Below are 12,236 nucleotides of genomic sequence, written 5' to 3' on the forward strand. Positions count from 1 at the left end.
TCCTCCACCAGTGCCGCTCAGGGCTTTAAGAGAACTTCTTCTATTTCGAGAACTGAACTTCACACTGAACCCTGCAATTTGTGCTGTAATGCAACACTATAGGCTCAATAATATATATATATAGCAGGCTATAGACTAATGTCCTGGTAAGTATACATTTCCATTTGTTGTTGTGATTGTTTTGATGTCTTGAGCAGGAATAAAACTAATGTATGTGTTCCAGTGTTGCATCTATGTATAATGCATTTCCGTGGGCTGTTTGAATCCATCTGGTTTCCTTTCTTCAATATGTTTGTTTGTCTTTCAGGTGTTCTTGTGGACAGCTGCAAAACATTCAGGTATGAAACACCTGACATAACATTTCACACCTCAACATTCTGAAGAGGGTTGATAGACTACAGCACATTTGTTCTCATATCCTCCTTTGAAACGTTCCTGTTGCTTTTTGTTTCACCTGCTGTTTCGTCTCTCTTTTTTAATTTCATTTCATCTTACCTCAACAACCGTTAACAGCTCCAAGCGCCTCTCCTCTCTGAAACAGGTGACGGTTGTTGTGCCTGCGCCGTCGTTTGAGCTCCTGATTCACCAGCATCATAGGCTCATATGTGGGCCAGCGCCAGGTAAACAAACCTCTCCGGTGAGTAATTGAATACATATTTTAGCGTTTGTCCCCCTTCCACTGAAGCTGACGCTGTTTACAGAGTTGTTTTTCATTGCCACCAAATCTCCTGTGATTTCCGAGCTCAATCTGCGTTAGTCTGCATCTCCCAGAGTAAGAAAGAAGGAACCATGAATACACGTCTGATTGGTTATAAATAGTCTCAGCGGGGGTCTTTGCCTCTTAAAATATATCTGGAATAAGAGTGGGGTGGAAAAACAGTGTTGCAGAGAATGTCAGAGTTATCTCTGTTGTGTGTTTTTTTCAGGGCATATTTCCCTAAGAAGGCACTGTTTCGACAGTAGAGGAGCAGCTTAGGTTTGAGGGCTTTCACAACATGACAGCACCAATGTCCATCCAGACACAGGCCGCAAGGGTTGTCAAGGCTGGGGAATTGTCCAAGTTTGGGTCCTGCATCACAGCCCCTGGAGACAGTAACCTAACAGATATTGGATAACGGATGGCCTTTCCATAATTTGATACATGTTCAACATTTGATGCTAAGCCAGACTATCTCTTCTTTCTGCAGGATATACATTGCAAAAAATACTGTATAGCTACAGCTGTTTGAACAGGCACATTATACACCTTAACAGCTTAATAAAATATGTCAGTGAGCTTTGTAATTAACTCATAATGACAAAGGTGATAATTACTTTTAGACATTTGACATGTTTGTACACCATGCCTCCTCTACTAATTACAATCGAGCGTCCTTTTAACCTTGCCTCAGATTCTTTTTGCCCACATCAGGAGAGATGGAGCAGACATCAGGATTCCAATTCCTCTGGGAAACTTCCGGAAGGTGAGCTCAGCAGCTGGGCAACGTGCTGGGATCACCTTTAATATGGAGTCCGGAGCTTCAGAGGCAAAGACAGCAGATGGTTGGCTAATTGATCATTTTTCATTCTTTCTATGTCCGGTATTGACATATGGGATTGGGTCATTGGGAGATAATGTGATAGGAGAGTGCGCTCAGTGGAGCTCAGGGAGATTGAATCAGAGTGGACATTGCTTGTGTCGAGACGTCTCAACAGCCAAGCGTCAGCTGCTGCTCGTGCGGTCGTCAGTCAACACAAGGCTCACCCCAACATGACCCTTTGCTGTCGGGTTGCCGTCAGAATGCTTGTAAACAGGTCTGACCAGCACGGTCCAGTTGTGCTTTTGTGTTTGGGTGGACATTTTGGATTCATCCCTGCCGGCAGTTAAATGGCATTTTGAAGTTCGTATTACGTCCACTGATTTTGTTTGTCTCGAAGCAGCAAGGCAGAAGATCCAGTAAGTGTCAGTCGTGCAGAATTGGCTTCATGGAACACCCTCTTCAGTCCAAATGGATTGGCCTTCACTCAGACAAGAGCTGCTGCCAAGAATGTACACATCGTCTGTGTGGAATTTGCATGTATTGATTGGAATGAGTCTAACATTTGTTTGCCAAGTAACTCAAATGTTAGGCCATGTTATTCTTTCTAAACATTGGAGTGTGTGTGTGTGTGTTTCTCTCTCTCTCTCTTTCTCTCTCTCTCTCTCTGTAGCCACACATGAATACATCCTAATTTGTTTTAACCAGAATTATATGTCAAACATCCAAGCCTATTTTATCTGACCCTAACCCAAAACACAAGGAATATAAGGAACTATTCAGGATACAGCAGAAACTGGTGTTGTACTTTCAGTCTGAAATAAGCCCATTACAAATGCATATTGTCAATAACGAACACATTATAACACATTACTATAGTCACATAATAAAGCACTTGTTTACTGGAACAAGACTACAGTTTATTTACATGTGAATAGAAATTCAACAGCTCTTGCACATCAATCTCTAAAAACATACACCTCATACAGTTATATCCTCTTGTCTTCTGTAACAAAACAAGATAAGCATTGTCTACTTATAAAACACTGGATTTATTATAAACACACTAAAATCTGACACTTATAAAGTGTAACATCATTTACTGATACTGTAAAAAGGTGAAAAAAATACCTCTGTTATAAACCTACAGTAAGTATATCTGTCATGATTGTTGTCATGTAGCATTATTGTAAATAGACTACTGTAGGAAACTGTCTTATCGTATTTCTTATTTTCTCTCTCAGTTTAAGAATAAAATATTTAAACTCTTTTTACTACAACTTTAAACATAGCAATATATTATTTTTCTGACCAGGACATCAGAAAGAAAAAGACACAAAAAACATGTTGACTAGTCACAAAGTCACTTAGAACCATGTTTCCTTGAATTGGTCGACTTATTCAGTGAGAAAAAGAGTGAAGTGCCAAGTAAATGCTATGAAAACTGGATGTCTGTAGAAAGCAGTGTTCTTACACTAGATTGCACTGGGTGATCTGGATCATACTGTTGTGGAAATGATGAAGATCTCCAACTAATACAAGATTTCTAAGGACCTTTTACTTTTGCATATTACAATGAACACAACCCATCATTACCATTGAAAGTTACATAATTGCTCATTAGTGCAGGTATTCAAAGAACAAACAATTATCTTTCTGGACGTAGTAACTACACCGTGGGAGACAGAGAAGGATATGATTGCTAAAAGAGCGGTCTATGATCAGAGTGGCAGACACGCTCAGTGTGTACCTTTAAGCATTGACATGTCACTCTCAGTTCACATTGGACTCTGGCGTCCTTCTGAGACCGTTACCAACCTATGATCGCTGTTACACTAATATTCAGAGTCCAGTTCCATCTCCTGATACGTAAGTCAGCTCCTTGAAGAAGGCACTATGTATTTTGCAGAGATAAATGTGTGTTGAGTGAAGCAGATGTTTGAGAGACAAGTGGGTGAGAACCTTGCCCCCGACTAGGTGTTGACAGAGACGACAGATGTGGGGGGTGGAGGGGTGGGCTTCTTACTAAGAGATAATTTTCTCAACAGTCACAGGAATGGTGTAGGGGTAAGGTCTACACCAAAAGGTAGTCCAGGTACCCAGGATCTCATATCAAGGTCTGGTTTGAGAAATCAAGTTACAAATAAATAAATAACACTTTGAATAAATAAAGAGTACGCTCAGGTTTCATGGGTCCTCAGTGGGATCACAGTTTCTTCATTTTTGAAGTCCAAATCAATACGGGTGTGTGTGTGTGTGTGTGTGTGTGGGGGGGGGGGGGGGTGGGGTGTTGAAATCATTATCTAGTCTCTAAAGATAGAGGTAACCCACCCAGTAGACAATATTGAACAGTATAAATGAGGTGGGGAAGAAGACGCGGGAGTAGGAGTCGAGCTCGTTGATGTCGATGTGGATGCGTCCCTTGCGCCAGTCCCCGTCCTTGCACTCCTCATAGCAGCAGAAGAAGCTCTTGCAGTCCTTACCGTCCAGGCACTCGTAAAGGCAGGTGTCATCATACTCCTGCCAGTACATGGAGTTGTTAAGGGTGATGACCGTCGGCGAACAACTCAGGGATGGGTTGAGGCTGAGCGAAGAGTAGGCCTGGGAACAGTAAATGTGAAGTTTATTTAGTCTTATCGGTTATGGAGAAGCCATTATGTTATGGGGGAAGTTGTCTTTGCTTTATGAGCAGAAAATTCAGTAGGCTTGTTGACTGGAAATGTTATAATGAGCCTTATCTGTTATAGAGAAGCCATTATGTTATGGAGAAGTTGTCTTTGCCTTAAGAGCAGAAAATATAAAAGACAAAGGGGAAAAAAAAATGTTATTACATCTTCTATATCCGTGTCATTATATTGTCATTACCAGATAATTTCACAGCTATTTAAGAATGCACTTCTCTGTTTTATCAGCATTCATCCTCTCTGAACCATTTGTGAGTTCTTGTATTTGTCTTTACAGGCCCCTCTCTCTATAAATATGTATAATGCTGGTCAGAGTTGCTTCTCATTTGCGAAGAAGGATCCTATATGGATTGAACCTTTACAGTGAAAACGTTCTTTCTATGACTGCAGCCTCTGGGGATTACACCTGTGACCTCTGAACCCTTTCAACACCAGGAGCCTCCTGGATGTTCCCCCTTGCGGGTCCATCAGTGAGTGCAAGGTGCGAGCGGGCGAGATCAAGCGCCGAGACGGGAGGCGAGGAACGCTGTCATGCATTAAATCTTTGCGGCATGCAAAATCCCATCCGTAGCCCAGCGGGGAGCTGTCTACCACACATCCCGCGAACGATACCATCTGCCATGTGTTCTCTCATCCACTCAAAGTGATCCGAGAAGAAATGTGTGCATGAATGTGTGTGTGTGTGTGTGTGTGTGTGTGTGTGTCTGGGGGGGGGGGGGGGGGGGTGTATAAAATTTCACTTTCTGCTTTTCTACAGTTGAGTAAAGTGAGGAGGGTTCCTTTTTGCCGTTAGAGCCATCACTCTTCCAAACCAAGTGAGCCACCCAGCCAGCTTACCCCGATGTATCTTTCCACGCATGCCCCGAAAAAAAACCCTGGTGGTGTCACATGTCCCCAAATTTACGATGAGGCTAATCTGAGATGAGCTAAACATCTCCTACTATCTGGTGTTCTTCTCTCGAGAGTGCCAGAGTGAAAAAAAGAGAGTGTACATGCATGTGTGTGTGTGTGTGTACAGTATGTGGAGGGGAAATGAACATTAAAATATTTAGCATATCCTTTTTTTAAATGAATGCATCCTTGAAGATTTCAGACTCAGTGTGTGTGATGACTGCATGTGTGAAGACTAACATCTAGGCTTCTTTTGGAGCTCAGTGCTTCCTCGCTCACCGGCCTCTCAGACTTGGTTCCTAACTTTGGCTTCTGGGCGCGGTAGCAGTAGTAGTTGAGGAAGGCGTACTCCATCAGCGAGGCGAACACGAACAGGAAGCAGACGGTCACAAAGAGGTCCATGGCCGTGACGTAGGAGACACGGGGAAGGGACGTCCTCGCCACTGTGCTCAATGTCGTCATGGTCAGTACAGTAGTGATTCCTGTCAAAATGTAATGGAAAAAATGTTAGCGCTACCGCAGATTTCGGTAACACTTTATGTTAGCGAACACATGTTAGCCATTAATACATAACTAATATGTGTATGTATTATTGCCCAATAAGGTCTGTATTAAGCACCTAATAAATGTGTAGGCTACCAATGCTTAATACAGACCTTATTGAGCACTAATACATGCATGCACATCTTAGTTATGTATTAATGGATAACGTGTTCGTGTTAACCCAGATGTCATTATATTGGTGATTGTACTGTTTGTCAGTTTCAACATATGGGTATATGTGTCAGACAGATATCATATATCAGACACATTCTGTTTTTATTTACATTTTACACAACATCCCAACTTTTATGGAAATGGGGGTGTAACAGTTATGGTATTCCTTTGCAGAAATTATTGTCATGACCCTTCCCAATGCATCACACAGACATCTTCTCATAATATGCTGTTGTCTGAGTTGCAACCTGATGATTTGTAGAACACACACACACACACACACACACACACACACACACACACACACACACACACACACACACTGGGTAAGGGTTTGAAAGCAAACACTGGGATCTAACTGTGAATGTTACAAGTGTGTTATTATGCAGATGCTGCTGAAGAACATTTAATCGGCATGGCTTTTTGGGATGTCTTAGACTCTCTCAAACACTCTCTTAGCAAACCCCACACATTCAATCGGTGGGGTTATGTCACTATCAGATTGCCTGTTTACAACAAGATCCGGTTTTGATTGACAATGTAGTTTACTTGAAACGTCTTTCTCTGATTTTTTTCCTTCATGGCTTCCTACTGGGTGACTGGAAGGCTATGATTTAAACAAGTCTACCCATCACCACAGTCCCATCTTACAGCAATTTTTGTCAATCATGAAATATGCGACAGCACACACACTTGGAAACAATTTGAGGCTCCAAAAGCTTTCAAAAAAGTCTTGAGATTCAGTTTACAGATCACTAACCATGTAGTAGAAGTCGAAACATATCTAGGGAGGTAATAACATTAGTCATTATTCCAGAGCTCTGTATTGTGACAAATCTCATGTAAGCTGTTTGGCTCTTTGAAGATTTCTCATCAAAGAGTTGTGTTCTGTGAACCCTTCTCATGTTTGTTTACTGTATTGATCTATTCCTTCCAAAATAGATTAATTGTAACTTTTTGCTCCAATTGCCCAACCATTTAAGAAAATGAGATTTGTGCACTTAGAAGTGAGTTTTTTGATGCCTCGGTATACCTCACTAAGATATGCTAGATGCAGGGAAACACTTTGATCTCATCCTGTGCACTATAGTTGGATATTGAGTGACCCACTTTGACTCATAATCATATACTGCTACTAGGTCAGGGTGTGCCAAGTATAAACTCACAGTTATTCTTCACCATTGGTCACTTCCTAGGTCTCAAAACAAAAGACTGATTTGGCTTAACTGATCTTCCCTGATCTCTTCCTTCCTTCCTTCCTTCCTTCATCCCCCTTTCCTTCCTCTCTCACTTGTGTTTATTTCTCCAAGGCTGATTTTAACTTTCTCTTTATATCTCAATAGCTGAACAACATACACTAGTACATACATGAATGTCCTTAAATGTTCTCTTGTATCATTGCTGTATAGCTGAAGTTTAAACTATGTAGTCACAAACTCACAGTTTTGCCTAAAATAGGTGCACTGCAATTATGACAACACATAAGTTATGTGGTCAATAGTGTCAATGTGAAAAATAAAGTAATAACTTACATCACAGCTCCTGGTAAGTAACTAGTGGGCCTTGAAATCTACTAGTAGCTATGTGAATATTTTTCTCAAATCCCCTGCTGCTTTCTTTTTTCCCCTCAACCTCTGACAGTGGTTTCTGTCACAAAGATACATAATTTTGTGGAATGAAGAGGAAGGGAGAACAAGACTACTGGTGGCAGGAAGGAGGGCTTGGATGAACGATTATTAAACAAAAGTTGCCAGGGCAGCAGATATAGCCGGTCAGTGATCAACGGGGTGTCAGTACGGGTGAGGCGGAGGTGGGCCGGCCCTGCGACATTTCTTAACTCTCGCTGAACAGCAGCCCCCAAACCCCTACACATGATTTAGGGGTGGGGTAGGATGGGGTAGGATGGGGGGGGGGCTGCTTGTGAATAGAGAAATGTGCAAATCCTGACGTCCGCCCACATGAGCACAATTTATTGAACATCTCATAGATGCCTCTCAGGAGACGGTCGAAACGAGAAGATGTTTTCCAGTGGGTTGCCATGGAGACTAGCGGGACAAGTCTATTTCGAGCCAGGGCGTTTCACACTCAATCCCCCCCTCTCTCTATCCCTCTCTCCCTCTCTCTCTCTCTTTTTTCCCCTCAGACTGCTGGACCGAAGTCATTACTCTCACCTGTTTGCCTGCTTTGGTCTGATACTTTTGACAGGACTCACTCAGACGGAGTTTCTGACGTAAACAGTAAACTCTGGACGGCAAGGCCAAAGCGGACACGTCGGCTAGCCTGCACAGCACGAGCTGAACATAACGTCCAGTGACTTCTATGGGAAATGAAAGATGGACAGTAATTGATGGACAGTAATGTCAAACACCATGACATTGCACAGGAGACCATCTGGGTAACCCCCCCCACACACACACACACACACACAGTTGTCTCCTGAGGTATTTCAGGTGTAGGTGGTACAGGTGTGTTTATACAGAGTTTTGGTCAGTTTTCACAAAAGTGTCTTTTAACTCAGTCAGCAAAATGGACCAGTTTATGACCTTTCCCTTTTAGTCCATTATTTGCAGGCTAAACTTGAGCAAAATAGCAAAATGGCTCTCATCTTAAACAAATTCTGTGATATCATTTGATAGAAAGAGCACCAAGACGTTTTCCTGTGAAAAACAGAGCACTGTAATTTCCTTCACTATCTAAAATGCCTCTTATCTCGAGGTTTGCACTCGTTTGGTGACCACAGAGGTCTGCACAGCAAAGCTCTTTATTTGAGACCATAACACTTTTCTCAGAGAATAATGGTTTATCTTTGCCCCCCCCCACCCCCCACTTCAGACAGCGGGAGTTTGTTGACTGTTTTCAAAGGTGTCAAGTGTGTTAAAGGCAAGCTCTATTTGCATACATAAATACCGTTAAATACATCTCTCTAAAATAATAATAATAAAAACAAAATAGAAAAATAGACCCACACTCCTTAAAATGTATAACTATATAAATATGACAGAGGAGGGGTGTGGGGGGGGGGGGGGTGTATGTGTTGTTGGTGTCGAGTAGCACCTTGGTATGACACATCTTCATTGATGTGGCACTTTGCTGTAGAGCAGTGTTACACTTGCTCAAATTCTGTATTTATTTATTAGCATTTATTTCAAGTCAATGCCACTCCTGTTAAGGGAAAAGACAATTGGATGAATTGTGTATGCAGAGATTTGACATTTACTTACCCCTGCTGTCGATGATTGTGCTGGTTTACATGGACAAAAATGAATTTGCATGCAATGTAGTGGAGAAAGTAGCATGGAAATAAATAATACAAAAAAAGAATAATTGAATGAACATTTCTGGCATTCTTAAAATAATTGAATAAATGCACACATACATCATGACATCAAATCATAATGCCTTGAGCATAAACAAGACAATTATGAGTGTGAGTGTTGGAGTCCTCAATAAACAGACCCCAAACCACTTCCATCCTATCTTGGTGAAATCATCATTAATACTCTAACATGGAACAAATCAAGGACAGCAGTTGTTCTGCTTTTAAAACCCGTGGAACAGTCATAATAGAAGATCGCCTTAATCCATTTTCTCAAACTGATATCTTTGATATTTTCAACTGTCATAATGAGTTTAACTAAATCCCACTCCTGCTGCAAGCCCACCTAATTGAACACTGGAGAAAACAGCCTTTGAACATGCAATGCGTGCATCGTTATTTTTTTTAATTCCTCGTCAGACTCGGGAGGAGATGGTAAAATTAGCTGTTCCTTACCCAGGGCTGTTCTTGCGGGAGCGGCGTCCTTATTGATCCAGAAGGACACCCAGGAGAGGACAACCGTTAGGATGCAGGGAATGTAGGTCTGGATGGTAAAGTAGCCCATGCGTCGACTCAGCTCAAAGTAGACTGTCATCACCACATAATCGCCTGGACACAGTGCAGAGACAGAAATGGGGAACGCTGAATCCTTAAATGACTCAAAAACAGGCACAAGGCCTGATTTATTAAGACAACACACTTGGGATATTTTAAGGTATTTTTAAAGGCAATATGTTATGTGGTTTTGACATGCCAGCTGGTGGAATTACAAAATAAGGCTACCTAATGTAATCCTATATTTCCTTGAAGGACACTGGTTTATATTTCACTGTTGGTACTAGCATTGTGTACATATTTTCCCAAGATGAATGATAAGTAACTCCACCAAAAAGCATGCCATTAATAATAGATGATAAATAATTAATATGTCCTTTATTGAACCAACTATCGTATCGCTGTAAATATAAAAAAAATGATACATTAAAGATCTTTTAGTGTGCACCTGAAATCATAGTAATATTAAAATGAAAAGAAGTGCACAGTAGAATTTGCAGGAACTTCATGTTTACATAAAAAAGTCATCTCAGGCATGTCAACTGACAGATGAAGGCTTGTCTACATGGGTGACCAGTGGTCTAGATCCATGTCCTCAGTGTTCTACTTTCCTTGGAAACCAAATGTCATTTTCCCCCACTAGTGTGCAGTACCAAGGCACACGAGGATGTTTTTAAATGGTTATAAACACTAAACTAGAGCTACAACATTGAAACTAGAGCATCAACTAGACCATTCTAAATAATAATCCCCATACTTTATATCACCAATGTTGATAGAGTGTGATTCCTCTTCCACTTCCACAGTGCTGTCACACACTGCTTAATTCTATGCATGTATAAAACTGGGTAGGATGGCCTAACATGAAGCAAGCAACTTGAAAGGGAAGTGAGAGAGCAATCCATTGCAACAAATTGTGCATACTGTACAAAGAGATTCACTTAGCACACAAAACTGTCATGATTACTGTATACTAGTATGCGCAGAAACTAGATGAAACAATGCAAATCTACAGAATCTGTCTCGTCAGAAGTCAAAGAAATGCAAATTAATTACAGATATTTTTAGATCAAGACATAATCATCATGCAGAAGAGCTTGCTGAAACTCTCCTTCCCTTCCACCCCCCCCCTCCATCCCTCCCTCCTTTCCTCTCTCTCCCCTCTCTCCTCCCTCCCAAACAGTTTGCCTTGCACACAAATCTGGGTCTAGCTCTTCAACGTGCACTCAACATTAACAATACAGTCAATTGCTGCTTTTGAACTTCAAGGTTTAGATCTGGACTGGGTAGAAGAGAGCGAGTGAGCATGAGAGTTCAAAAAGTGAACCCTAACAAAGCTCTGTCAATGTCACATAGAGTATGCTTCTTGAAAATAAGGTTAACTGAGGCTAATTACACCTCTAGGTAGATTAATACATAATGCAATCGTGAGCACTTTTCAAAACTTCATTAATTTTGAAAGGTGGTGGCAAACACATTAAAATGTATTATAGAAGTAATTTGAAGACTAGTTACTGGAGGAGCAATAGAAAGATTTGTCAAGAGACAAATAACCATGTGATTTCTTACATTGGTGTACAACCGTGACCAATTTTAGACGATAATGTCCATGCATTAATCTCAGTTTATTTTTCTATTTTCTATTTGCATATGCACAAATGGGTAGTTGGGATCCAGAGAAATTGAATATGTAATTTATCATACATTAATCTCTTGTCAGATCCCCCCCCCCCCCCCCCCAAATGCAGTCACTGCACATTATTAAGCAAATTGCTCTGAAATGACCTTCATTGACACTGACATGAATATACATAAGCTATGACTAAAGCTGAAACATGCCAAAGTATCACACTTTACGCTGCAGCAAACAGCGGTGTACAACCCCAAATCAGAAAAAGTTGGGACGTTGTGTAAAATGCGAATAAAAACAGAATGTAATAATCTGCAAATCTCTTATTGCAAAACTCATATTTAGTTGCAAAAAGGACACAGACAACATATCAGATGTTGAAAATGGCAAATTTGACTATTTCATGTAAAATAATGTTAATTTTGAATTTGATACCAGCAACATGTATCAAAAAACGTTGGGACGGGGTAACAAAATGCTGGAAAAAGTTATGATAAAGTAAAAAAAGGAGGAATGTTTCACAACTAATGAGGGCAACTGGCAACACGATTGGATATGAAAATGAGCATTCCAGAGAGGCAGGGTCTCTTAGAAGTAAAGATGTAGGGGTATTCATCACTCTGTGTAAACCTGTGCACAAATGTAATTTGAATGCTTCTTAACATGAAATTGTGAAGTATTTGGGGAGTCCATCATCTACAGGACATAATATAATGAAAACATTCAGAGAATCCAGATAAATCTTTGCAAACAAGGGATAGAGCTGAAAAACAATATTAGATGGCTGTGGTCTTTTGGACCTCAGGTGGCACTGCATCAAAACCAGACCTCTTTCTGTAAAGAAAAGGAGAGGAGAGGGCCCATCCAAGTATCCAACCTATCCAACTTTTTTGACAGTAGTGCTCAGTTCGAAACCCAACATCTGT

The 12,236-nt window shown here is 41.0% G+C and overlaps 1 protein-coding gene across 1 annotated transcript in view; it reads right to left on the reverse strand.

The window, feature by feature from the left end:
* Positions 1 to 3,827: 3,827 nt before the first annotated feature.
* The window catches only part of LOC143142022 (gamma-aminobutyric acid receptor subunit gamma-3-like), a 51,552-nt gene continuing 43,143 nt past the window's right edge, over positions 3,828 to 12,236 (reverse strand). The window contains exons 7-9 of the mRNA XM_076302712.1: positions 9,582 to 9,734; positions 5,372 to 5,574; positions 3,828 to 4,118 (exon numbers count right to left, since the gene is read on the reverse strand). Of these exons, the coding sequence (XP_076158827.1) occupies positions 3,828 to 4,118; positions 5,372 to 5,574; positions 9,582 to 9,734 (647 nt within the window). The remainder of the gene's footprint in view (positions 4,119 to 5,371; positions 5,575 to 9,581; positions 9,735 to 12,236) is intronic.

This window comes from Alosa pseudoharengus, unplaced genomic scaffold (genome assembly GCF_046254945.1).
Source record: "Alosa pseudoharengus isolate Yale_2024_CS ecotype anadromous, Long Island Sound unplaced genomic scaffold, YU_APseudo_1.1 YU_APseudo_1.1_scf_24, whole genome shotgun sequence".
Classification (NCBI taxonomy): domain Eukaryota; kingdom Metazoa; phylum Chordata; class Actinopteri; order Clupeiformes; family Clupeidae; genus Alosa; species Alosa pseudoharengus.